Source organism: Monodon monoceros, unplaced genomic scaffold (genome assembly GCF_005190385.1).
Source record: "Monodon monoceros isolate NGI ecotype Baffin Bay Population unplaced genomic scaffold, NGI_Narwhal_1 Super_Scaffold_21, whole genome shotgun sequence".
Lineage (NCBI taxonomy): Eukaryota > Metazoa > Chordata > Mammalia > Artiodactyla > Monodontidae > Monodon > Monodon monoceros.
In genome coordinates, this window is record NW_021703778.1 from 137,755,889 (window position 1) to 137,783,328 (window position 27,440).

The following is a 27,440-nucleotide window of genomic DNA, read 5'->3' on the forward strand; positions in this document are numbered from 1 at the left end:
CTGCCCGGGGACCACCTTCAGAGCACTGGCCTTGGCAGGAGCAGAGGTCCAACCCTGGCTTCCTCTCGTCCCCAAACAGGAAACACCCTGGCCCCTTGCCATCTCTTTCTCATCTCCAGCCTCACACCAGCTGGCACCTGACCACAGAACCAGGTTCCTCAGAGTTGAGAACGAGACAAAAGTGGGGAAACCCGTCTCTCCCAACTCTCCCTTTATCTAGGTGCATTGTTCACATACAGGAATGTTCTGGACTTTCTGTAATCCCACAGACAGAGCTTTATGAGGGCAGGGAGACCCGGGAGGATTAGGGGGTTTGCCTAAAATCATGCACGAAGTCTCTACAATTAAGGACTAGAACCCAATGTCCTGACTTCCACTCCAGGAATTTTGCCATTTGTGAAACCTTGTTTCTTCTGCTTGGCCTCATGCACTCTTACACACTTACCCGTATAATGGGTTTTTTTTTCTTTCTTTTCGTTTTTATTAGAACATGCTCTAATGTGGAAAGGTAAGAGGTGATAGAGGCAATGGAAACGCTGAATGCGTGGAATGGTACTCCAGTCCCTGTGCGTGCACACACCCGGGAAGCGGAGGACCAGGCGGGGCTGGCAGGGTGGCCACCGTGTGCCGTGCAGCAGTCTACTCAGGGATTCAGGTGCCTGGTCCACTCCCATGCAGGAAGCCGGCATGCACTAGTGATGGGTTTCACGTGAAGCCACAGCGTACAGATCTATCCTATAGGGCACCGACACCAGACCACACACAGCACGGATCTATCCTATAGGGCACCGACACCAGACCACACATGGGACAGCAGGAGAGCCACTGGACCCAGGCCTACCCCAGAGAGAAGGCTCAGCGGACAGCCGCCTTCCTGGGAGAGGCCTGAGGTTTCTGGAAAGGTTTTGAACCCTGTATGTGACCCATTCTCCTCTCTTCTCATATCAAAGACCAGTGGGGTATCCCACTCTCCCTCGGAGTCCCATGGATCCTCGTGAAAACAAAGGGCTCGGGAAGAAGCAGCAGCAGGAAATCTGATTCCATGAGGCCTCAGGCCTGGTGTTCATTTGATTCGCCATCCAGTTTCTTCCTGGTACCGGGCACAGGCCAGTTTCCCCATCTGGCGGGGTGGCTGGCTCTCTGGGAAGGGTCTCAAATGTGGGCTCACTCCCTCCTTCCAGAGACGCTCAGGTCCAAGCAGGTTATACTCCCCCCAAATCCAGCGACATTCAGGCGGTGGATGGAGGAGGCTCTGATGCACATGTAATTACACTGCACAGACGTACACGACACAGACAATGGATGGATCGCGCAGGTGGTCACAAAGGAACCCGTAGACCCAGGCCACCACCGTGCACAGACACACAGGGACGCACAGCTGAAGCGCAGGTGGCAGGAACAGTCCCAGCCCCCGTGTCCACAGTCCATGCCAGCCCCCAGAGTTCTCTCTCCTTCCAGTGGAGGCTGTTCCTGAGAAAAAGTCCACCAGAGACTCCCACATGCGCCGATGGGATCTTCAGAGGGAAGTCCTGGGAGAGACCCACCAGTGGGAGCCCAGGAGTGCCCTCTGCTGGACATGAAGGGCTGGTGCAGCTCAGGACACCTCTGGCTGGCTGGAGGTGTCAGAGGGAGCTCAGAGTGTGAGTGTGGTGTGTGTGTGTGTGTGTGTGTGTGTGTGTGTGTCTCAGAGGGTGGGAAGAGCTGAAATATAGACCTGACAGGGATTCTGCACAGGAAATGCTCAGTGTTGTGCATTTTTCTGGGGTGGCTGGTGTACCAGAAATTTCCACCAAGAACTCCTAAAGGTTCAGGCAAGCTCACCTGGGCACCTGGAGAGGTGGTGGACATGCAGTGGCAAAGCCATGCAAGGCACATGCTGGATTCTTGCTTTCTTTTCAGTCAGCTGCTCCCAGCACATTTCCCCAAAGCCTGGATCACAGCCTCCCAGACTTCCTGCATAGACCTCCTGGGTCCTTTTAGCTAAAGGATCTATTCCAGGCCAGGTCCTGAAGCCATCTGCCAGGCCTCTGGCAGTGGGAGTGTTTGCGTCCCTCCCTCACCTCCCCCAGGCGTCCTCTTTTTCTACAAATTGGAGGCCTGTGACCCAGAAGCCCTGGGGCTCTCCCTCACTCCTGAAGGGCTCCGTCAAGTCTGTTCTTGCCTCAGAGCTAGCTCTAGCTCCAACTCACTGACCCACAAGCCTCAGGCCAGGAAGGTGCAAAGGGGGGAGGGGCTCTGCTTAGGAGGAAGGAACCTGCTAGAGGGTGGGTATGCCCACTTCACTGCCTCAAATGCCATGGCCAGGGCAGAAAGACCAAATGGTCCATTTGTGAGTATATTTGTGTGTGTGTGTGTGTGGGTGTAGAGGGTAGAGTTAAGGATGGCGTTAGAGGGAAAATGGGTAAAAGGACAGCGTATACAAAGGAATCATTCCTGCCTGTATAAACTGTTCCCCCGACGTAGATGGTAATGTATTTATATAATAAAATTTATTAGACCAGATAAAACCAAACTAAGAGAGTCATGTCCGTGGGCTGGCATGTCAGTCTTTTCTTGGTTGAAGGGAGAAGGGGAATTATTCTGGGAATTAAGAAAAGCTAAGTAAACAAGGAAGACTGATTGAAGGAGTCTGGGGGGTAGGGGCAGTGTGTGCCCATCCTGGCCTCCTGCCCCAGCTGAGCCTAGTCGGGATGAGGGGGCTCTGGCAGCAACGACTCCCAGGAACTAGACAAATGGGACAGGGAACTGACCGGGGACGTTCTCTCGGTGGCTGCTCGGTGGGGACCTCGGGGAGCCTCCCCTGCTGTCTCGCCTTCCTCTTCTTGAGGCCTATGGAAGACATAGTCCCGCTTTAGGAACAAACACCTCTCAGAGGCCAGAGACTACCTCCAAGGCCTGGCTTCCCACCCCGTCCCCAGAGAACACAAGCCAAGTCAGCAGCCTGGCAGACACTTAGCAAGGAGCTGCTCTATCTGCCTCAGCCTGAAAGGTTAGGCAGAGGCTTCAGAAATGCCATGGCTCCGTGCAGCACGGCCTCTGGGACACGTGTTCAGCCGGTTCCCAGAGCAGGGGGGCAATGGTGCAGCAGCCACTGCTCTCCACCCATTTCCTTCCTGCACGAGGCCTTCGGGCCACCCAGGACTGGGGGAGAATGAAAGCTCTTCTCTGTCTTTAAGCTCCAGACACTCTGTATTTCTCTGACTAGTGGCCCAGGTGTGAGAGGTCACATGTGGATTGTCAAGGCATCAGGGGGCGGTTTCTGATTAGAAGGACCCTTCCCCTCTCCCTCCTCCACCCCTCTCAGCAGAGGGCTCCAGCCAAGTCCCCGCACTCACCCAGTCTCCTCGTCAGTTCTCTCCGGGGTCTGGTGTTCTTTGAGCTCAAGCTAGGGGGGGCAAAGGCCGGGGGTGGGTGTCGGGTCAGAGCAGCCACAGAGGGGAGCCTGCTCTCAGACAACCTTCCTCCAAAGAGGCTCCCTATACCCGACACACCTGGTGTTCCTTCCTTTTGGAATTAGCCCCTTTTGATCTTTGGGGTTCAAAAGTCAGCACTTTCTCCCACTCCTGTTTCCTTCCCACTCTCCCGCCTTGCTCAGCCTTTACACTGTCCGCAGGTCCCCAGTAACTGCCGAAGACTTCTTGACTTGAGGACCCCCCAAGGCGTGGCTGCCCACCGCCCCGAGCCTCCCGGCTCACCGTGGTGGGCTTCTCCAGGGCGGCGAAGCGCTCTGCCCAGCCTGCCGTGGATTTCTCAAAAGCCTCATGCCTCTTGATGAGCTTTTCCACGCTGTCCACCGTGTGTCCAAAGTCCCGGCTGGCCAGGTAGGGCTCCTGGGCGATCAGCCATGCTTCAGCCACCGAGGCGTCCCGAGAGAACTGGCACACTTCCAGCCCTGCCACGGACAACACAGCCCAGGGGTCTGTTAGCACCCAGCGGTCCGATCCTGCCGGGACCCCGGGGCCCCTCACAGATGCGGAGCTGGCGGGCAGGCCGAGGCCCACACAGGTGTCCCTGAACCGCGTGGACACCCTGCTCAGTGGCGACCTGCTGCCCGAGGCTGCTCCATCCCCGTGCTGGGCCCCTACCTCATCTCCACTGATAGCGGTATTTGAAAAACACATGAACTAGAACAAACTCTAAAACAAAATGGTTTTGACATCGCCCTTTGAGAACAGTCTTGAGTGTTCCCTTCCCGGCCCCTGGCTGTCTCACTCACACAGTCGTGCACAAGCAGCCACGGGAGAGTCCAGGTCTTTGTGGCTTGCAGCTCCTACCTGGGTGGTGGAATTTCCCTACCTCTCCTGTTTCCAGCTGCGGAGAACAGAGTTCTTTCTGTGCCCCACACGCCTCAGGTCAAACCTTTGGGATGCGCTAGAGCCTTACGCTGACCCCTGGAGAGGCCACAGCTCTACGGGGACGCCGGCCAAGCAGGAGGCGGGGGACAGGTGGGGCAGAGGGTGGACAGGGAACAGGTGCTGGCTGGTCAGAGGCAGGCTTCCAGCAGCCTGTCTGCTGGGTCTTCTCCCCCAAGGCCCTCGGCCCTGAACTTTGCTGGTGAGTGGTGCTGTGGAGGCTCTTCTCCAGCAGGGGGGGAAATCCACCGCGTCGTGCCATCACCCCTCCCCGGCCCCTCCCCCCGGCCCGCCCCCCCAGGTTCCCTGGCTCCCAGGCTGCACTCACACATGTGGAGCTGCTCCTGGCGGGCCTTCCACTTCTCCTTCATCTCCTTCCTCCTGGACACTACCTGCTGCAGTTTCTCCCTGATCTGTGGGGAGGAAGGGAAGATGGCTCAGGCTTTGGTAACCCTTCCCCCTGTCTGAGGTGGTGTGCGGAGGGGCCCTGCACAGCCTGCTGGGCTTTGTCACACCGACCTGGCTTCAAGTCTTGGCCCTGCCACTTGCCAGCTGTGCAGCCTTGGGTAAATTACTTAACCTCTCTGAGGTTACCACGGGCCTCACCCAGGAAGTGGGTGTCACCAAGACCAAAGCACACACACATGTGAGGGTTAGGTGGGTTATGAGACCACTCTCCCTACAGAGTAGCGGCCAGTTCCTCGAATAGGTTTGGTGGAGCTATAATCCCCGGGCCTACACACAGCCCCAGTCCCCCCCAGGAAAGCCTCCTCAGAGAAACCACGGCCCATGGGTTCCCTCCCAGGAAGCTGTCTGGCCCAGCAGGAGCGGAGGCAAGGACAGGGAGGGCCCGTCTCTGTCCCGCCTTCCCCTCACACCTCATCCGAGGCTTGGTGTTGCCGCTGCAGCAGGGACTCGCCGAGCTCCAGGCAGGCGCTGAAGTTCTTGCTTCGGGTTTCCATCTCCGCCAGAATGCCCTTGTGATACTTCATGAGCAGTTCCACCGAGGAGACGTCCCTGCGGGGGCGGGTGTTTGGTGAAAAAGGAAACTCTGGGTGACTCTGGCCCATCTGACACCAAGTCCCGATCAGAGGGGGACCCCTACCTGCCCGGGAGTCTGACTCTCTCCCCTCTCTCTGGACAGCCAGGAAGTCCCCTGCCAGCTGCCCAGCCCCAGCAGGAACACTGATGCCCTAGTGTCCTCCCTTGCTCAGTGGTCAGGACATGGACGGGGGTGCAGTGACCATAAAAAAAGCCCGGGAATGTTAAATTTGGCAATAAAAAGGAATGAGGTACTGATACATGGATGAACCTTGGAAAGATTGTGGTAAGTGAAAGAAACCAGTCACAAAGGACCACATATTATATGATCCACTCATATGAAAAGTCTACAACAGGCAAATATAGGGACAGATTAGTGTCGCCAGAGGAGCGGGGGGTGATGACTGCTAAGGGGTACAGGGTTTCTTTTTGGGGTGATGAAAATGTTCTAAACATGCTGTGGTGACGGCTGTACAACTGTGACTATGCGAAACATTGAATGGTACATTTTAAATGGCTGAATTGTATGGTATGTGGATTATAGCTCAATAATGATGTTAAATATAAAAGCTTGACCACTGGGACAGGCGCCCTAGGGGCAGAGGGACAGAGGTGGGCACAAAGCGTGTAGAGAGCTCTGATCCCGGACGACTGCCCACGTGCCTGCCCCCACCTCTCATGCGCAATGAGCTCCTTTCCTGAGTTTTAGGGAAATGGCCCCCATATTCCCGTGCTGGGGGGAAGAGCAGGACCACTCCTGGACCTGCCCAGCTCTGAATGTGTAAACTGCTCATGTTCACTGACAACCACGGCCCCTGCCCCCACCGTAGAATCTGAACGACAGATGTCTTTCTCAGCACTCTCAGGATTCCCTTTACTCTGGAATAGTCGGTTCTCCCGGTGGCAGCTGAGCCACTCAGATTCTCCCTGGACCCAGCCTCAGGTGCCCCTTGGGGATTCTTGCGCACCCACAGTCCAGGACGTCCCTCCGGGGCAGACCCTCGGAGCAGCGCCCTGCTCTGCCAGCCTCTGGGACAAAGTGGGCCGGGAGCGGGGCTGCCTTGAGGACGCTGCCCTCACCTGGGCTTCTCCTGGGTCTCGATCTGCCGGATGATGCTGTCCATCCAGGAGAGGAGGTCTCGGACCATGCTGAAGAAGCGGAATTTGTCCGCTGTGTCCACCAGCTGGGTGCGGCGCCCCGCGCAGGCATCGAGCAGCGCCTGCCATGCAGTAGACACCTCCTGCTCCTTGTTCTGGATGGTGTCCGCCTTCTCTCCAGCGTACGCTGTCTGCAGGCGGGTGGCCACGTCCTGGAGCTGCTGTACCTGTGATGGGGCAAAACTGAACATTGTTTTCCAGGCAGACACGACTTGGGCCTGGGATGGGCAAGGGTGTCTGCCTCCTCTCAGTCTCCCTCCCGAGGACAGTGCTGGAAGCAGGATCCACCCACTGGGTGCTGGAGAGAAGGCTCCTTGCTTTGGCACCTCTGCTGACCCAAAGCATCCCTTGGGCTCTGATGAGGATTTGGGAGTGAGAGGGGCTCTGTGCCCTTTGATGTATGATTATGAGAATAATTATGTACCAGGCACTGCTCTACACACTTTTTGTTACTCTCTTCATCTTTACAACAACACCGTCAAAGAGGTACTATTATTATCCCTGTTTTTGAGATGAGGAAACTGAGGCACAGGGAGGCTAAGTGACTGGCCCGAGGTCACTCACGCTCAGAGAGGGTGCAACTGGGATTGGAGGCGTGCTCTCAACTCGCTGTTCCTAACCATTCTGCATGGTGCCATCCCCTGTTTGAGGCCGGCCCCAGGGCAGTGAAGCCTCATTCCTGAGACCTCGTTGGGGCTGTACCTGCCACAAGGGCTCCAGTACCCCCAAAGCACCTCCAGCCGGAGGACAGATCTTGAGGCTGTCCCCTTCTTGGTGAACCAGGGGCCCAACCTACTTTGGTGTTCTTTCCCAAAACCCTGCTGGGTCGGTGCAGGACTGCACAGCTGGCCCAGCTCTCCCGGCTCCACTGGAGGCCCGGTGAGTCGCCACAGCTGAGCCCCTTGCCCTCACCCTATCCATCATGCTGAACTCTGCAGAACCCTAGGGGCCTGTGGAGGTACCTCAGGGGGCAACCCATGATGAGAGGAGGGAGTCTAGGCTGGTCTTGGGCCCCCCCACCAGCTCCCATGGGGAAAGGCTGAACAGCTCAGTGGCTAAGGGTGTGGAGTCTGTAGCCAGACTGCCAGGACCTGAATTGTGGCTCCACTGCTTAGCTGCATGTTTCTGGACAGCTCAGTTACCCTTCTGTGCCTGCTTTCCTCATCTAGAAAGGGCAGATAACATTATTCCCTTCCTCAGAGGGAGGCTGAGGGTCCAGTGACCACGTATACTGCTTAGAACAGTACCTGGTACTAGAAAAGTGCTACATGTATGTTCACTAATGATACTGTAACACTTTGACAACCAGAGAAATTGCATTTGAAGGTATTTTTGCATCGGGTTTTGGGAAAGGTTCAGTTTAAAGAACTAGTTCTGAAGCTAAAGAACATCTGAAAGCCTCTGCTTCCTGCCCGGAGCTGTTGCTTCTCTAAGGAGATGCCTGTTCGAGAAGTCTCCCCTCTAGAAGCCAGGAGAGGAGCTGACACTGCGCCCCAGGGAAGCTAGTCATGGCGAAGGCGCGGAGGGACGGCCAGGGGTGAGAGGCACCTGCACACCCAGCAGGTGGAGCTCCCGCTCGAAGGCTGTGTGCACGCGATGGAAGGACTCAGCGGTGCTGGCGTCCAGCCCCACATCCTCAGGCAGCTCGCGGTGCTTCTCGTCAATGAGGCCCAGGATCTCGGCGCCAGTGTAGAAGTAGCGCTGCAGGTCATAGGAGGCGGCCAGCAGCTGCATGCGCGTGTCAATGAGCTCCAGCAGGTCCGCCCACATCTCGTTCAGCCCGTCCTTCCACTCGGCGATGGTGGCCGCCTCTGCGTGGCCCACGTCGATGAGCCGCTCAATGATGGCATTCACGTTGTCCACCCGCTCCTGTCCAGTCGCCCCGGTCTCCCGGGCAAAGTCCCGGAACTTGTCCCGGAGCAGCTGGACGGGGGTAGACAGAAAAGCGGTTACCGGTTACCGGTTACCAGGGCTTAGGGGTGCGGTGGTGTCATCACTCTAGCTGCCGACTCTCCCAGCGGCACCTGCCACTGCCTGGAGCTGGGCTCTCACGTCTTCCCCAGGGCACCTGAGCTCGCGCCGGGGGAGCCCGCATCTCTGCGGCACTTTGCACCTGGCGGGTGTGTGTATGTGTCTGGCACGACAGCTCCTAGGTCTACTGCACTAGAGGGAGACAAAGCAAGCGGTGGCCATGGGTACTCACAGTCACGTGGTCAAAGTCTTGCCCCATTTCTGGGGAGGAGGCCACCAGCTCCTTCTCCGTGATCCACTGCTCCAGGTCTTCCACCTCCCGCTTCAGCTGGAACAGGTGGTACATGTTCTCCAGCTTCCGCCTGCGCTCCTCTGCCATGTCCTTCAGCCCCGCGTACTGCTTGTCCACCTGCCCCTGAAGTCTGATGATCTGTTCCCTGGAATTCAAAACAAGAAAGCCCTCAGAGACGGCAACAGAGAACCCAGAGCAGCCAGACCAGAGGAGCCAGCCTCCTCTTCCCCAGGCCCAAGGCAGGGACGAGTGGCGGAGCACAGCTTCAGAGAAACGGCAGAGCGGCTTTGCACGGGGAAGAGTTGGGGAGAGAAGGAACCATCCCTTAGACCGTGATGCTTCAGGGATAGTGAAATGTGTTCCCCTAGAGGGGGTGCCTCCCGCCCCTGCCCCTGACTCTGGGAAGCTCAGAGAGACACGTGCAAATGGAGAACTCTTCCGCTATTTTCCAGGGAGGCTGAGGCGTGGGCTGGCTGAGCCTGGCTCCACCAGCAGCAGACCCTGCTCAGCTCTTCCAGGAGGGGCATGCCATACCAGGGGCTCGATTCCTGGGGCTCCTTGGGAGATGCTGAGGAAGCTGCTGTGGGTGCCCTGAAGGTGACTGAGAACAGGGCTGTGACTGGGGGTGGCCCGAGGTGTCTGGCCCAGTGGGCTCCCATTTATGCAAAACCCACACAACTGAACAGTGTAGATGGGTGTATAATGATTTCGCTGAGACACTGTGAGATCCTGAGGTACCTCCTGGACCACAAAAAGAAAAGCAAATTTAAGCTATGCTGAAAGATGCCGAAGACTAACTCCTGAAAAGACTGGAGCTCTCTGTTCACCAAGAGGGTAGTTTTGCTGTTCCATTTCCTAATCTCTTTGCAAACCAGGCCTCAGTCAGCCCTGTGTGAAGTTACACAAAACCACAACATAACAGGGAATTGGGCCAATCAGCAGGCCAGAAGGCATTTTTCTCAAACCCACAGTTTTCGGGAAAACTGTTCCTGTTCTCCGCCTTGGACCTGAAGGGATCCTGGTTGGCGGGGCCCCTGGCCTGATGCCCGGGATCTGGAGGCACAGGCACAGTTGTCCCAGGAGGCACACGCACCCCTCGGGGTGGCCTGAAGACAGCAGGCTCTGGGCCCGGCCGGCCAGCTGCTTGATGCTCCTCCCGTACTCCTCTACAGTGCGTTGCTGCCGTAAGTGCCGCTTCAACATCACGATGGCGCCCTCTTCATCCTAGGAGGCAGCGGACCGTCAGGGCACGCGCTCACCTGGCCCAGCTTACAGCCCAGCTCCTGGAGGTGCCCGAGATGGGGGAGGGCCAGGCTCGCGGGACACCCATAGGAGAACGGTCCCCTCCCCTCTCCTCCCGTTGCCCGGCAACACCCACACCCTACCTTCCATTCGTCACCCTCAATTCTCCTCTGACATCCACCCTTCCTGGCCCAGATCCAACCTCTGTCCCCATGGAAACTTCCTGTATCACCCCAGCTTTTAGAGACCCCCCCTCACCTCTCACCCACTCCCGCAGCAGTTCATCTGCACAGAATACATGGCACAAAAAAGGTGAAGAACCCTTGGGTTAGAGCAAATCTAACTGGCAAACAGGGCGCCCGGCTGCAGTACGTGCGCTGTATGTTCTTGAGAGGAGGGGCGTCCTGAGAAGCAGGACGTACACCCTCTCCCTGCCCTCACTCCTCACACACCTGGCCTTACAGGTTCCCCACTGACTGCCCACCTCCACCCAGCTCTTCCTCTGGGCTGGTCTTGACACCCAGCCTGGCACCCTGCCCGAGCCGACCTGGGGGGTCTCGTCGGAGAAGACGTAGAACTCCTGCTCACTGATCCAGGCCTCGGCCTCGCCCGCATCCAGGTAGTACTGCTGTGCCTCGCTGGCGTCCCGCAGGCGCTGCAGCCGCCTGGCCGCCGTCTCCCGCAGTGTGTCCCACGAGACCTGCAGATGCCCCAGGCACTCCTCCACGTCTCGGCAGTCGATCTCGGCCGCGGCCACCAGCTGCTGCCCCCTGTGCAGCACATCCTCCACCCGCGGCGCGTGGCCCAGGATCTCGTTCTGCAGCGTCTGCGGCCAGAGGGGAAGGGCTCAGGGGCTGGTCTTCCCACCGTGCAGGGCAGCCCAGGGTCACACCCTGGCACCTCTCACCCTGAACCCCTTGGGGAAGCTTAAGCGGAGCAGATGTGGCCATAAAGACTGCTAGTGACCCGGTGCCCAGCACGGTGCTGGGCCTGCCACCTCATTCTCCTCTGGCCCCCACCATGACCTTCTGAGGTTAGCACTGGACACCAACGCACAGCAGTTAGGTGACTGTGGACAGCGAGTGACAGAGTGGGATTTGAACATGGCTCTCTCGGAGCCACATGTGCTCTTGAGGGCTCCCTCCACCTCCTGTCTCAGCAGAGCTTGATTTCTTAGCTGTATGTGGTGGAGGAGAGGAAAACGATTCTTAAATGGCCTTTTGAGATCTGATTTTAGCAGCTTTTTTATGCTGTATAAAACAATAGTTGACAGTTGCCCCTTGGTCAGAGTTTAGGATTTCGTTTTGTTTTCCCGTTTCAGTATTTCCTGCCTTTGGTCACCAAGATGGCATTTTCTTCCCACTCTGGTGATGGGTCACCTTTATCTTCAGGGGGCCGTGACATGTTGTCACTCGCTTTCTGGGTCCTAGAGGCCCCAGCCCGGCTGCTCCTTGCATGTGGGCTTTTGGCTCCTTATCCCCCATCTCCTCCCTTTTTACAATTTCCCATGGCCTTGAAAACCGTCTAGAGGGCGGCGGGTAAGAGAAGTACACACAGGCTGTGCTATGACTGTCAGCATTTAAAACACATAGAACTAGCAATACCCACAAGTCACCTAACTTGCTGAAATGCATCTTTACACCTGATGCTCAGAATCTCGATTCTGACAATTTCCCACGGTCTCTGCAATTGTAGTCAAACGGCCCGTGATGTCAGCTCCGCTTGCCTCTTCACTTTCCCTGAGATCTTATATCCTACAAAGGTATTTCTTTCTCCCCTTTTAAGTAATTCCTTTCTAGGCTCCTGTGCAGTATGCTTACTTAGAACATCTTCTTCCCTGACTTCATTCATTCAACCCACAGTTATTATTTCTGATGTATCAGGCCCTGTTCTAGGTTCTAGGGACAATATGGGAACAAGATAAACAAAACCCCTGCCCTCATAAAGCTTACACTCTAGAAGAGGAAATGATAAGCATGTAAATAAATGAATGAATGCATATAACAGGTACCACGAGGAACAGACACCACTGAGATGAGGATTGTCTTCCAAGGCGTGGTGGTGGCCACTTTAACTGGGGGAGTCAGGAAGGGTTTTCTGTGCAGATGACATCTGAGTAAGACATGAATGATGAGGAGAGGGCAACCCCACAAAGATCTGGGGGATGAGTGTTGCTGGCAGGAGGGAAGAGCAAGTGCCAAGAAAGTCCCTGGGGTGGAAGCAAGCCTGGACGGTCCAAAGGGTCAGGCAAGCTAGAATACTGTGAAGGAGGGCGAAAGTGATAAGGGAGGAGATTCGGGAGGAGGCAGGGGCCAGACCAGGCAGGACACTGCTTTTTAACCCTGGTTGCAGGTTGAATCATCGGGGAAAACAGACACAGCCAGGGCCCCATCCCCAGAGGTCCTTATTAATTGATCTGAGGTGGGACCTGGGTACTCATATGTTTTTAGGTTCCCCCAGGTGATTCTAATGTGCAGCCAGAGTTGAGAACCGTTTGTGCGGCACCTTGCAGGTTCTGTTCTAGTTGCAATGACAGCCATTAAAGTGGTGGTTCTCAAAGTGGGGTTCCAGGCCAGCAGCAGCAGCATCGCCTAGGATCTTGATAGAAATGCAAATTATCAGGCTCTGCTCCCAGAGTCTGATGCAGTAAATCTAGGGTGGAGCCTGGTCAACTGTGTTTTAACAAGCCCTCCGGGTGAGCCTGATGCACACTGACCACTGCAGTAGAAGAAATGATAAAATGGGATTTTGGCTTTAGCCTAAAATAGTCTTTACTGGGGCAGCCATGCTCTCCCACGAGATTATCTTTCCCTTCTTGTTAAGGGGAACCCCATCCGTATTAGTCTTGCCCTTCTCCTGAAATAGCAACCTTCAGCCAGGGGAGTTGAAAATCATTGGCAATAACACTTATTGAGGCTAAAGTCTTGAGTACTGGAAGGACTAGAGTTGGCTCAATTTATAGTTGAGGAAACTGAGGCCCCGAGAATAGTCTTCTACCAGTCTTCCCCACTTTAACTGGAGGGTGTGATGTTAGCAGAAGCCCCGCCTCCACCACCTTCTAATTCAGGTCCCTACGTGTTGCCCCCGGAACCTCTGTGATTTGATCACGCCAACTAGAAGCAAAGCGTTCGAGGGAGCTTTTAAGGAACGTCTTTGAATATAATTCATTCAGGCCTTTGCACAGTTGCTGGGTTCTGTGAGCAGACGTTGGCTGCTGATATCTGGGGAGAAGGACGTACTGTCTGCCATGACCTTCCTTCCCCAATGAGCTGCAGTACCGACTGGCACTCTGGGACACACTGCTCTTCTCTGGGATAAGTCCCTAGATGCTCCCTGCTCAAGACTACGGCTGCCGCCACTTCCTGAAGCAGAGAGCAGACCAGGCAGGAGGGGCTCTCTGCCCAAGAGCAGGGGTACGGCCAGCTACTGGCTAGACCACGCGGCCAGACCATGACCCCATGCAGCTGGCCTTCCTGGAGGATGCAGGCTTCCCCTGCAGCCCTGACACAGAGGAAGTGCATCTGCTCACTTCCAGGATTCTGACCAGGGCTGCAGAGATTCCCAATCCAGCCTGGGAGAGCAGAACAGCCAACGGATGTTTCCTCCAATGGCTCAGAGTCCAAGTTTAGCAGCTTCTTCGTGGCGTTGCAGCCCCACAAGTATGCTCATGTGTCTAGAGAACAGGGGCCTACTTATCCCGAGGAGACTCAATAGGCCAAGCTTAGCCCTGGAAGAGGGACAAGGCAGTGATGGGAGAGACGCCAGGAGCTAAGAGCCTCCTCTCAGGGAGGTCACGGAATACAGAAGCTGTAAAGCACATGAAACCCCAGGCCAGGGCCTCCAGGTCCTGCACGCACCTGTGCCCTGATGGGTCTGAATGGCCCCAAATCCCAAAGCACCTGGACCCCCCGGCCCCATTCACCTCCGCCCCACTCTGTGGTCCTCCCAGAATTCTCTCTGCCATCATCAGAGCTGCTCCTTCGGCTATGAGAATACAAACACAGACTGGGGACCCTGTAGCTATCAACAACAACAATAACCTGGGGCTTCCCTGGTGGTGCAGTGGTTAAGAATCCGCCTGCCAATGCAGGGGACACGGGTTCGAGCCCCGGTCCAGGAAGATCCCACATGCCGTGGAGCAACTAAGCCCATGTGCCACAACTACTGAAGCCCGCACGCCTAGAGCCCGTGCTCGACGAGAGAAGCCACCGCAATGAGAAGCCTGCGCACCGCAACGAAGACCCAACACAGCCAAAAATAAATAAATTAAAAAAAAAAAAAAAGAACAATAATCTGTTATGTGCTGCTGGGGACCTTGTGCAGATCAGGGCTGGGGCTTCCTCCGTGGGGCGGGTGGGACTGACGAGGTGGCAGGACTCACCTGGTTCTTCTTCATGAACAGCTGCACAGTTTGCAGGTTCGTGCCATGGTCGGTCGACTGGGCCAGAGGCAGCCTCTCCTCCACCCAGAGCTGCGGAGACCAGAAGGCGGGGGACAGCTGACGACAATCACAGGCACCCTTTCCCCACCACTCACCGCGGGCCAGACAGAGCTCTGCTTACTGTGTCTGCCCAGCTCCTCCCAACACCCCATCAGGGTTTTGTAAAATGGGGGCATTTTGCTATTTTGAACTGAGGTTCCAAATAACTTGCTCGTGGTCACTTGGAGGGAAGGCAACGTAGCTGGATCTCGAACCCAGGTCTGCCTGGCCCCAAAGTCCACGAGCGAGCTACCATTCAAAAGGCACTGGCTTACACTGACGTTTCATGTAGTCATCACGACCACCCTCTGAGACAAGGCGGTGAGATGACCAGACGTCTGCTACCAAGAACTGCCCTGGGCAGCCGCCAGCTATCCCGGTGACAGCTGCCGGCTCAGCCGCTGGGGGAGGGGGGAGCTGCGGCCCACCCACCGTCTCATCCTCTAAGTCCCGGCTGATCTGCAGCCTGGCTCTGGATGATTCCAGCTGCTTCTTCCTCCTCCCCAAGGGCTCCAGAAGGTCCAGGAACCGCTTCTCGATGCTCAAGTCTTCATGCCCCGCCTCCTCTCCCAGCGAGGGCATCTGGGCAAACAGCTCCTCCAGTTCCACCTTCCGCACGTTCACTTGGTCCTCCACACGCTGGGACACAAGGGGACAGCGTCGGCACCAGCCTTGGCACCTGGGCAACCCCTCGTCCACTTCATCGTGCAAATCCCACCCATCCTCAAAGGCCTGGTTTGAGCTCAGCCTCCCCTAAGAAGTCTCCTTGGATTGCCCCCACCTCATCTTTTGCCCCTCTGAGCGTCTGTCCTATACTTCTCACGCACACTTTTATTACCCCGTCTGGATCCCTCCCTGTCTTACCCATTGCAAAAGGGTAGGAGCTGGGCTGTGAACCGGGAGACCTGATAAAAGCCAGTCCAGCTAAGGGCACAGGAGGGTACTCCCTTTCAGGTTGCAGATTTGCTTCCAAGACCCCCTCCATTCCAAAACCCTCAGTCTACAACCTGCTCACTTGCCTTCAGCTTAGCCAGCATCCTGTTGACGCTGGTCAGGTCCTTGCCCAGGTCGTCCGACCGTAGCTGGTCCTCCATGGCCCTGATCCACTTGTTGAGGTCGGCCTGGGTCTGCGAGCGCAGGTCAGAGCTCCTGGCGGCTGAGAGGTGCTGGGTCGTCTCCTGTGTGGTGGCCTGAAGCTCATCCCAGAGCCGGTGCAAGGCTTCCAGCCTCTGGGACACCAGGGCCGCAAACTGGGGCTTCTCCTCCATCAGCTGCTTTCCTTCCTGTGTGGGGAAGCAGGAGAGCTCACCCTCTGACCTTGGAGAGCCGCCTTGTTCCAGGTGGTTGCAAAGGGCCAGCCGAGGGGAGGTCAGTGAGGCAAAGGATCTGCCTAGAACTCAGGTGAGGCTCGGCTGAAAGACTCTGCACCCACAGAGTTATTTGCAGTAGAAGGTGGGACAGGGAGAGCGTGTCTGGGGCAAATGACTCAGGGAGACTGTAGCATAGGGAGCTGCAGACAAGAACCAGCTAGTACTAAAATTTTTTTTTAGTTATTTAAAAAAAAAAAGATTCAAGATCCACCCAGGTACAACAACCATGGAAACCTCTCTGTGAGTTTGTTTGTTTGTTTATTTATCGTGCCGCGCAGCTTGCGGGACCTTAGCTCCTAGACCAGGGATTGACCCTGGGCCCTCAGCAGTGAAAGGGCAGAGTCCTAACCACTGGACTGCCAGGGAAATCCTTCACCCTCTCTTAATTGTCTTGCCAGAAGCTGTGCACTGACCTTCAGTGATATCTTTTAGTTGCTGAGTTTGCCTTGTCTGGTTTTCACCCACATAAATGTATTTTTTTCGGAAGGTTACAGATGATTTGGGCCTAGGAATACGTACTTGCTAATAATAGTTAATATTTATTGAGTGCCTAATAATTGCCAAGTAATATTCTAAGTGCTTTAATGCTCACAACTCCCTCGGGTGGGTACCGTTATTATCCTCATTTTACAGGTGAAGAAACTGAGGCGCAGGGAGGTTGAGAAGTCAGACAGCCTGGCTCGGAGCCTGCACACTTAGCCACGATGGACACAGCCTTGTGTGGCCCTAGGCCCGCTTTTTCCAGATAGCCACAGCAGGGAGGGGCAGCGGTACCTCCCTTCCTATTCCCAGATCTAACTCCAGCCACATTCTGACTTGGGCCCCTGGGCGAGCTTGTTACAGGGGGGACCCTTGGTACGAATGACTACTCCCTGGTGGTTTGCCCATCCAAACAGTGAGGGTCAGTAGTCCCTGGCCCATTCTGCTCATCTCACATATTCCCCTGCCCCTGGGCAGGACAGCGCGGGGCCCTGGCGTGGATGATGGAAGGCAGACAGAGGTTACTGCCGTCCTAGCACTGAAAGCTGAGGCTCTGACTCTGTGTCCTCAGTGTCCAGGACTGTCCCCAGACTCAGGTGACCCAGAGGAGGCACCCATTCTGACCGGGTTTTATAAGACTGGACGTATCAGGAGCTCTGAAGGTCTAACTACTATTTGGAGAAGTTTTTCACGCTCAGGCTCTACACCGTCCAGCAAGCTGCGGGCCAGTGTCCATGCCCTGTGTGAAGCGCTGCTCAGGGAAGCATCCCGAGCAGAGAGCCCAAATGCTCGCTCTACTCACTGCATCAATGTTCTCTAGCCACCCCTGGTGGGAAGCCAGCTCTGCCACGAACGCCTGGTGCTTCAGCCATTTGTTGTGAAGGTTTCGAGCTTCATCATAAGAGACATCCTGAGATGTCAGCAGCTTGTCATTGATCCAGAGAGTGAGCTGTGGGCAGAAAGAGTGGGTTCAATGGTCCCCGAGTGTCCTTCTTTGGCCAGGGGCTCAGGGCAGGACTGCCGCCTAGCTCTGGCTGCGGAAGAAGAGGACCAAGGGGAGGAAGTGTGAGCACAGCAGAGTACTCCCCTCCAACTCTGGATCCCTAACTCCCAGCACAGGAAACTTAACCTGCGTTGTCTCAGGGTTAAAATACAGGCACTACTGTGTCTTCCCCTCTAGAGTGTGTGCAGTATGACACCAGGTATATTTATACTTCTCTCCACATTTCCAGGACCGAGGACAGGGCCTGGCCTACTGCAGGAACTCAACAAGTGTTTACTGAATGGATGGATAAATCAACCCTTTGGCAGTAGGGGGAGAAATCATTAATAAACACGGAGAAAATGTTCTCTGAGGAAAAAGCCAAGGCGGATCCTATAATTAACAATGAAGGAAGAACTGTGATGAGCCTCTGATGTTTCCAAGATGTCCTGGCACCATAACAAGCCTGGTTGGTACCAAGGGCAGAGGTGGGTGAAAACAAAGTCATTTGGGTTGAGAGGAAAGGGGTATGAGGATGGAAGCAAGAAAGAAGTCAGGGGAAGCCCCATTCCACATGGAAGTACTGTTCACGGAAGGACCTAGGAGTGCAGGTTAAAGACCTTCCTGTACAGCTCTCCCCAGGCTGAGCGAGGAGCTTCTGAGTCAGCAGTTCTCCAACCAGAAGGTTGGTTGAGAATGCTGCTCTTTTTCACCCCCTAAGTTCTGGTTCATCTGGGCCCAAGTGGGGCCCAGGAGTCTGCATCTAACCAGAGCCAAGACTGGCTCCATAATTTGCAGGGCCTGGTGCAAAATGGAAATATTCAAAATTATTAAGAATTTCTCAGTGCTTTGTGACCACTAGAGGGGTGGGACAGGGAGGGTGGGAGGGAGGTGCGAGAGGGAGGGGATATGGGGACATGTGTATATGTATAGCTGATTCACTTTGTTATACAGCAGAAACTAACACACCATTGTAAAGCAATTATACTCCAAGAAAGATGTAAAACAAATTTTTTTTTTGAAAGTAGAATCTGCTAAAGGAAAACTATTAAAAAAAAAAAAAGAGTTTCAAGATGGCAACAGGAGAGCATTAAACTGAACATGGGGCCCTTGTAAGCACGGGGCCCTGTATGAATGCACAGGTCACATGACTTTCAGGCCGACCCTGACCAGGGCCCTAGGTGACTCTTAATACAGATAGTCCTCAGGCCACTTTTTGAGAAAGCCTGCCCTGGAATTGACAAATTAGAAGCTATCTTTACAGATTTGAAAAAGAAATTGTGGAACCAAAGATTCTAGAGGATGAAGGACTTAAGCTGTCAAGTGCCCAGAGCTCCCCACTTATGGAATCCAGACTCCTGAGTCTAGAAAGGACTTCCCACCTCTAGGACGCTCTGCTTCTAGAAGGAATCTCCTGCAAAGTGGCCAGCCTGGCTGGAGCCTCACCTCCTTGCAGTTCTGCAGGAAGTTCTGGAGCTCCAGGTTGTCTCTCAGAAGGACTGAGGCCTCCTGGGCCTTCTCGTCATTCTTCCTGTGCCTGGAAGGGAAGCCGGAGCCACAGTCACGATGGTGCTGAGCGCTGTACCAGCACCCTACCGGGCCCCGTGACCCTAGGGGTGGAGGGTACCTGTCCTCAATCAGCTGCACCTTCTCCTTGATCTTGTCTGAATAGAGGTTTCCTTCAGCTACCAGCTTGTTTCCAGAGTCCACAGGACTCAAAACCTTATCCCGGTTGTTCTCCATGGACACCAAGAATTCCTCAAACTTCCGGATCCTGGCCTCTGCAGCTTCTAGGGAGTCTGGGGGCTCCAAGTGAGCCAGAGTATATTCCTGTTGAAGCAAGTTTCCAGAACAGGCATGAAGACAAGCTGAGGAGGCGGGGAGGGCACCCGCCAGGCAGGCCCACCATGTGTAACCATGCAGGTGACAGCATGAATGGCACCCCCTGGAGCTGTGGAAGGAAGGAGCTCCCTGGGTCTGGTTCCCCACCCCCACTCGGGGGCACCTGATCAACAGGGTGCCTAAAGCCACATGGAAGGGTAACCACCCAGGGAAAAATTCACTTCACTAGCCTCTAAATGGCCCAAGAACAAGACGTAGTCTGTGACACGGGGCTGGAAAGGGCACATGATAAGGAACGAAGAGGACTGTCCTCCGAACTAGTGGCTAGAGAGAGTCCAAGAAAAGCATAATTTGGTCCCTGAGTCCTGCTGCAGACTTACGACATAAATTCCCTATTGCCCTGAGAGATGCCCCCTGGCCCCTGGCCCTGAATGCCTCGCCCTACCTGGTTGCTGAGGATGGCTTCAGCCTGCTTGGCATCCTTCTGGAACTCCTGGAAGCCGAGGCACTGGGTGAGGGCATGGCTGCGGCTCTCCCACATCCGGTGCAGGGCATCCCAGCCCTTATCCAGGCCATCCAGCCGCTGGCCCAGGAGCAGGTACTCCGGGTCCGTCTGGTCATGGATCACCTTCTCTCCGGATGCCTTGACCTGCTGGTAGCTATTCTGGTGCCTGTCAATGTCGTCCTTGATGGCCGCATGCTGCTGCAGGAGCTGCTCGGCCTCTGGGAGGGACTCAGGCATGTCCTTGGAGGCCACGTCCTTCTGGGCCGTGGACAGCCAGGCCTGGAAGGCATCCAGGTCCTGCAGGAAGGCCTGCAGCTGGCTGGCTTCCCCCAGCGAGGCCTCCTGGCTCTTCAGGGCCTGCTGCAGGGCCTGCCACAGCTCCTCCACATACGCCTGCCGCTGGCCAATGTCCTTCTTCAGCTCAGGGTGTGACTCCATCAGCTGCTGTGACTCCTGCCGCAGGGCACCCACGCGGGCATGGATGGCGGCCACGTCACGCTCCAGCCCCGACAACTTGCGCTGGATGGCGATGACGCCTGTCAGGTCCCGGCCCAGGTCCTTTGTAGACTCCACCACCTTTGTCTTGTCCATCACCCACTTGCTGGTCTCCTCGCAATCCACACAGTAGCTGTGCACCCGGAGGGCTGAGTCCACAGCCTCCCGCCGTTCCAACACCATGGTCTGGAATTCCTGCCACCTGCCGAGGGAGACGGGGGACACAGAGACACCGTCTTCCTTAACGCTTCCCACAGGGTGTCCCTTCCACATTTAGAAGGGACACCAGATTTCCCTTCCAGAGTCTCTCCTGATAGGCCTTGCACGCTGAAACAAGTCATCTATCCAACAAACTGTCATGAGTAAAATATGTTTATCCAATTTTACTCAAGACAACATAACTGCCAATCAGAGCTTTCCATCAGCAGGAGGTGAGCTGTGATGTTATTCCAACCATCAGTAAAGGAACACGATGCTCTGTATGTAAGCTCTATATGTAGTTGAATTTCAGGCAAACGTACAGTTTCCCCAGAGTTTGAAAAATACAAGCATACCTTGTTTTATCGTGCTCCGCTTTACTGTGCTTCACAGATATTACAGGGTTTTTTTGTTTTTGTTTTTTACAAATTGAAGGTCTGTGGTGACCCTCTGCTGAAAAATCCATCCCTGGCATTTTTCCGACAACATTTGCTCACTTCATGTCTCTGTACTACTTTTTGGTAGTTATTGCAATATCAAACTTTTGCATTATTATATTTGTATGGTGACTTGTGGGCAGTGATCTTTGATGTTACTATTGCAAAAAGATTATGACTCCTTGAAAGCTCCTATGATTAGCATTTTTTTAGTGATAAAGTATTTTAAATTAAGGTATGTACGTTGTTTTTCTAGGCATGATGCTTTTGCACACTTAACAGACTACAGTATACTGTAAACAACGTTTATATGCACTGGGAAACCCCCCACATTTGTGTGACGCTCTTTATTTTGATATTTGCTTTATTGGGGTGATCTGCAACTGAACCCACGATATCTCCGAGGTACACCTGTTATGAAAATAATTAGAAACCTCCCATTATCAACCTCAAGAATGCTTTAGGACACAGGGTCCCAGCTTCCCCAGAGGAAACACACAGATGCCTAAGACCAAGTTCCAAGTGCCCAGGGCCTAAGAAAAGCCACCATGGTTCTAAAACAAAAGAGTCCTGGTGAAGAGAAGGAAAAGGAAGAGGAAGGGGGAAGGAGAAGCTGGGATTATAATTAAAACATCATCTTAGCCTTCAATGTGCAGTCTGGAATGAAACTGGGGAGGGTGCAGATGTTGGGCAGATGTCCTGGGGTTGGTCTGCAGCCCACAGTAAGCTTCTCCTAAAGAGCTGCCCACTAGCCTGGGCCCAGACCACCAGGGACACCTCCCGTGGACCCAGGTTTACTCATCCTGCATCACCGTAATCTAGATGCACACGATAGTATGCTGAACACACATTCGCTAATTGAGCCTAACTCTCTTGAATATCCACAATGTATAAGCATTATGTTAGACTTTGGGAGGATACAGTCATAGCTAGACTTTGCTCCACGGAGTGTATGGGTTAGAGAGAAATTAAGACAAACTCACCAAAAAACGATAGTATAAAATACTACGTACATAGCGCGTACCAGGCAGAGAGGACTAAGGGAGCTGTGAGGAGGGATAATAGCAATCTCATGGTGGTCATCTGAGCTGTATTTCAATGGGCAAACCTCCAGTGCCTCCACGGGAGTGATCTATTTAAGGATGGGGCCCCAAGTAGCTCGCTCATTTTTGCGGTCCCAGCACCGGGGGATGGAGGTGGAGGCAGGAGGCAGATGGGCTGGGCAGAGCACACTGTGGGCGTTCCCAGGGTGACCGTGGCCGCTAGTCTGGGGGTGGAAGACAGGCCTGCAAACAGAGGTGGGAGATGGGCCGGGAAGGATTGGGAATTCCGAGAGAGAGAGAGAGAGAGAGAGAGAGAGAGAGAGAGAGAGAGAGAGCGCAAAAAGAGCCCAGAGGAAGGATTGGGAATTCCAGGAAAGAGAGGAGGGAGAGTCCAGACGTGAAGTCCCTCAACTCTGGGTAGTTCTGTGCCTGGTGCACGGATGCTGCTGAGGCTGGACCTCAAGGGAAAGGAGCAGAAGATTTCCTCCAAGGTGGTCTGAAACCACTGTGAAAGGATAGCGAGGCACTCCAGGGCTGTGAGATCTCCCGGCTCCGTCCAGAAGCCACAGGAGAGGGTCTGGCGGTGCCCCTGGGCAAGTGGCTCCGTGGCGATTTTCCAGACTTTTCCTGGTGTGGCCTCACTGCAGCCACCAGGCAGAGCCCACACAGGGGACAGGGTGAGGTTTGGGTCTAGTCTACCTCCTAAACCCACCTTCCCCTCCACTGCACCATCTCCAAAAGGGAGGCAGTTGATAGAACTGCTCTAGGCAGCACTGGCCAGACCATGTCAGGAGTCCAGGTTTGGTCCTGGGCCCAAGATTGTTAAGAAAATGTTGGTCAACTAGAATGTGGTGGGAGGTAATCACACATTCAGTAAGTGTTTGAATGACTCATATGTGCCGAGCCTGACAGAAGAGATTTCAGTTTTGTCCCCGGTCACTCATTCACTGTGTTACATCACACAACTACCAAGTGCCTTGTGTCAGGCCCCGTTCAAGGCTCTGGGCATGTAGCAACGAACAAAGCAAAGTGCTCTCATTCGAGTGGGCAGAGACAAATAAGTGTTTAATCCATCAGGTGGTGACAAGTACAATGGAAAAAACGAAAGCAAGATAACAGGATCGAGGTAGAGGAGCTGGATGGGATGGAGGCGTGGAATGGCGTGGACAGTGAGGGCTGCTCCAAGAAGGTGACACGTGAGCTGAGATCTGAGCGAGGGACTAAGGCAAGTGGATACTGGGGAAAAGAATATTCTGAACAGAGGGAACCTCAGACAGCAAAATGCTTGGTGCTCAGAGCACTGTGGATAATATATAAAGATACTGCTCTTCATTCGCTTACAGTCTAGTAGAAAATTCTTCAGGACAAAATTATAATACAAGGTAGAACGTGAGGCTTTAAGCCAGTCGAGGGAGGGAAAGATACTTTTTCATCCTGGAAACTGGGAAGGAGAGGAACCTGGACTGGCCTAAAAACAAGCATGATTTAGACTACGTAGTTGGAGGAGGATGCACTCTGTAGAGAGAACAGCAGCGACTTGGAGGCAGGACGGTGGATGGGGTGAAGAATGACAACTGTCTCTAAAAGTACTTGAAGAGGGCTTCCCTGGTGGCACAGTGGTTGAGAGTCTGCCTGCCGATGCAGGGGACACGGGTTCGTGCCCCGGTCCGGGAAGATCCCACATGCCGCGGAGCGGCTGGGCCCGTGAGCCATGGCCGCTGAGCCTGCGCGTCTGGAGCCCGTGCTCCGCAACGGGAGAGGCCACAACAGTGAGAGGCGCGCGTACCACACACACCCAAAAAAACCTGAAGAGCTATCATGTGGAAGAAGAATCAGGGTAAGTTCCGTTATCTCTAACGGGCAGAGCCCGATTTTCAAGGAGGCAGATTTCCACTCGTGATGAGATCAAACTCTCTACCCAAAAGGAGCTGCTCCCAAATGGGGTGTGCTACACGGGGACGGGGCGAGCTCCCTATGCTTGGAATGTTTGTGCAGGATGCAGGCTGTCTGGGGTACATGGCTCAGGTACCTTTCAACACTCAGATGTCATGGAAAACCATTTTACCTTTTCACACCTCAGGTTCTCTCTCACCTGAGGATAAGTATCTTGGTGTATTACACTTAGGATGGTGTATGGCTTAGAGGTCTGTAAGATCATTCTCTGACCATAACTCATCAAAGCAGCAGATGTACTAGCTGACAAGCTCCTTCTGTGTGCCGTGCACATGCATCCCGTTACCTCCAAACCTAAAAGAAGAACAAGGAGGCATGCTCCTCCTCTGCAGAAACCTCAGATTACTGAGGACCCTCCTGAACTACAGTCCCTTTCTTTGGATGCTCAGATAATAGTGGCTCCAAAGTCACCCCTTGCCTCCTCTTAAGCCCCAACTGTGCTGCTCCTTTTCTTTACAGCTGAGTCTTCCCTAACCCCACCTCCCAGGTTGCCTCGGGCAGAGCAGGGCTCAGGCACAAGTGTGGGGAGAGGGATCGGGGTAGTGGGGAGATGGCGAACACGTCCCATTGTGCGTGTAGGACCCAGGGTAACAAACAGGACACAGGCGCATGCTCTGTCCTCAGAGGTCCTCAAGGAACTCGTGGAAATTGCACCCTGTACTGAAAGCAGCCCCTCTCCAAAGGCTCCTTAGGGCCTGTTTTTTGTTCTGGCCATGAAGCGTGCTCAAGGCTTGCTGCTAATTCTCCTCTTCATTCAAGCCAGTCTCATTACCAATGCTACATTTTGGTGCCAGCAGGAGCTTTTTTTAATGGACAGTACTTAAGAGCTCTCAGAAAGCAATCTTCCCTGCCTAAGAACGTCCAGGGAAATGCGACATGAGTACCACATGGCCTGATTCTAACTATGGATGCACTCAGGACATTCACTCCATCACTCAGCACATGTCCGCCCCAGGCACAGCATTCGCAGCTCTGTGAACAGGTCTCTCTCCCTCCCTGGGCTGGTCACCACACAGGTCTCTCCTCCTTACTGCTAAAGCTCCAGTGTCAGAAGGAGACTCTGGCTGAGTGAGGCAAGAGCTCTGAGGGTACAAACCTGGCAGTGCATAGCAGGCATCCTGACTACTGGGCCACACCCCCAAGGCTCTGTCAGGTGTCGGGAAAAGAAGCCCTTAGCCCCAAGCCCTACCCACACCCCACCTGGTATTCAGGTGGTCCTGGCACTTCTTCACTTCCCCACTGCGTGGGTGGCTACTCTCTAACAGGCTGTTGGCAGCAAGGTTCACGCCATCAATCTGAGCCATCAAAGTCTTCATCTCCTGGTCCAGTATATCAAACCTGATGTGGACAGAGAAAATGAGGATTGGTAAGGCAGCAGTGGCCCGTCTCCAGAACGTGTAGCCCTTGCTTTCTCCTTCCACCTCCTAAATACATTGACCAGGTAAGAGGGGAGAAAGGTGTGCTGACACACCCTATTTTCTGGTTCATGGGTCCAGTTTCATGGTTTAGCATTTCCTGGGTCAGGCTGGGAGAAAACTGGTTACTTATAAGACAATTGGCTAAACAGAGAGGTTTATGGGAAAATGAGGTGTAGGAGGTGTTAATCGCCACAGAGACTACCTGCCATGCCTCCACTGCCCCAGCTGCTGCTCATGGACCCTAATTCCACCGCCTTGACACCTGGACCTGAAGGATACCTCCCCAGCCAGGTGCTCCATCCCTGGTAGGAGAAGGCAGAGCTGCTGAGGGGAGGGGCACCGTGTGGTTATGAAAGCTGACTCTTCTGAGATAAGAGCCCAGGTCCCTCCAGCATCAGCGTGGGACCACCTTGGCATGATTGAGGAGTGACTTCTTTTCCTCAACTCCTTGGATTCTGTACTCAGGATGATGGGATGCCGCACAGACTGGGGGCACGCCCTCGCATGCCAGAGTGCTGATGGAATCGGAATAATGGAAATGAGAGTGGCCTTGCAGACTGGTGATTTACAAACTGGTCTCTGTGGCCCCTCGGGGTTCTGTGGTTTAGGGACTGCCAAAGAAAGCTAGAGCTTGTGGGATCCAGCCTCTCGCGCCCTCTTCACCACAACCACTCCACTTTCCACTGTGTTATATGTCAGGGGTTCCATCTACCATTCATTTGAACAAAGGCTGCTGTAGCTGAAAAGTCATCAAACACCTGGACCAGAAAGAGCCCCTTTGTCTTATTTTGAGGAAGGTCCCAGGGGGTGAAGTACCAAGCGCCACAGAGCCAGATTAGAACTCGTGACTCTCAGTGCCTGGCCTCTGTGATCAAGGGCATCCTATGGCCTCTCAGAGACCCTTGTGGATCTGGAGGCTGTTCCAGCACTAGGAGCACAGACCGCGTAGGGGGAGGCGAGAGGGAAGGGCCGGCCCTGACCTGTGCTGCACGACCTCCAGGTCCTCCAGCGTGTCTGGGATGTCCATCTGGGCCAGCCACTTCCCCTTCTCGCCCATCCACAGTTCACAGGCATCCGTCTCCCCAAACACCGTGTACAGGTCCAGGGCATCCTGCAGCCTCTGCCGACGCATGTCCGCTTGGGCCACCACCTGCAGGTAGAGATCCCGGAGGGCTTGCAGCCGGTTGGTCACATCTGGGGAATCCCGAAACTCTTGGGGGAACCCCTTGGCCTGCTTTTCCAGATGCTCCATCACCACGCGGTTCTCCTCTAGCTCCTCCAGAAAGTCCTTGTGCTTCTTGCCCAGGGCCTGTGTGGCCCCTTCATCCTGCCCCACATCTCCTGAGAGCAGCCGGTGGGCATCTTGCAGCCAGGCCTTCAGATCGTCCGCATCGCCCTGGAACTGAAAGAAGTTCTCAGCGTCCTGGAGGTTCTTCTTGCGGAAGGCAGCCAGCTCCTTCAGCTGGTTCCACTGGGCAGACACCTCCTTGATCTGGGCCTCGATCTGCGGGTGCCCAAACTCCTTACGTGCAACCATGCCCTCAGCCTCCTGGAAGGTCTGGTCCAGGTGGGCGTCCAGCCCGCGCAGCTCGTCCTCGAAGGCCTTGTGCTTGCGCTGCAGGATGAGCACACTGGTCAGGTCCTTGCCATAGTCCAGGGAGGAGTAAATCTGCTCCTTCTCTTTGATCCAGCTCTCGGTCTCATCCATCTCCCAGAAGAACTTCCAGAGCCGCTTGGACTGCTCCAGCTGGGCCTTGCGTCCGGCTGCCGTGTTGCTCAGCTCCTCGAAGCACTGCTCCAGGTGGCTGACACGGTCCTGGATGACCTGGGGGTCGCAAGGCTGGTACCCTGGGAGGAATGGGAGGAGGGAGGACAAAAAGGGTAAGGGCTTCATCTGAAGGGCAACCTTCAGATCAGGTGCCAGGCTAGGACCATGTCGTCTAGAACCTGCCATCTCAATGGGGCTTTGGGATTGGACACAGGGGGTCCCAGTTCCCAGTTGCTTAGAGGGCAGGCTTTTAATTAGTTCTTTTTAATGAATTCCCACAAAAAATTAAGGAATAAGAGAGGTTAAAAGTTGGGTCAACTCTCACTAGAAATGCACAATGTAAAATTATTTTTAAGAAGAACCAGGCACAAATTTCAAGATGATTCTTCAAAGAGGCAGCGGGGGTCACCTAT

The 27,440-nt window shown here is 54.6% G+C and overlaps 1 protein-coding gene across 3 annotated transcripts in view; it reads right to left on the bottom strand.

Annotated features, from left to right (window-relative positions):
* The window catches only part of SPTB (spectrin beta, erythrocytic), a 123,441-nt gene that overhangs the window by 11,703 nt on the left and 84,298 nt on the right, over positions 1-27,440 (bottom strand). For 2 of the 3 annotated variants that reach the window (XM_029238210.1, XM_029238211.1), the window contains exons 14-32: positions 26,240-27,107; positions 25,042-25,179; positions 19,656-20,412; positions 18,996-19,198; positions 18,815-18,905; positions 17,189-17,335; positions 15,556-15,819; positions 14,969-15,175; positions 14,438-14,527; positions 10,604-10,882; positions 9,908-10,038; positions 8,755-8,959; positions 8,100-8,474; positions 6,474-6,718; positions 5,231-5,369; positions 4,681-4,765; positions 3,696-3,892; positions 3,336-3,385; positions 22-2,829 (exon numbers count right to left, since the gene is read on the bottom strand). In XM_029238210.1, coding sequence (XP_029094043.1) covers positions 2,682-2,829; positions 3,336-3,385; positions 3,696-3,892; positions 4,681-4,765; positions 5,231-5,369; positions 6,474-6,718; positions 8,100-8,474; positions 8,755-8,959; positions 9,908-10,038; positions 10,604-10,882; positions 14,438-14,527; positions 14,969-15,175; positions 15,556-15,819; positions 17,189-17,335; positions 18,815-18,905; positions 18,996-19,198; positions 19,656-20,412; positions 25,042-25,179; positions 26,240-27,107 — 4,619 coding nt within the window. In that variant the 3' untranslated portion in view covers positions 22-2,681. Of the gene's footprint in view, positions 1-21; positions 2,830-3,335; positions 3,386-3,695; positions 3,893-4,680; positions 4,766-5,230; positions 5,370-6,473; positions 6,719-8,099; positions 8,475-8,754; positions 8,960-9,907; positions 10,039-10,603; positions 10,883-14,437; positions 14,528-14,968; positions 15,176-15,555; positions 15,820-17,188; positions 17,336-18,814; positions 18,906-18,995; positions 19,199-19,655; positions 20,413-25,041; positions 25,180-26,239; positions 27,108-27,440 lie in introns of those variants that run through there. The other variant, XM_029238212.1, reaches the window with a different exon arrangement.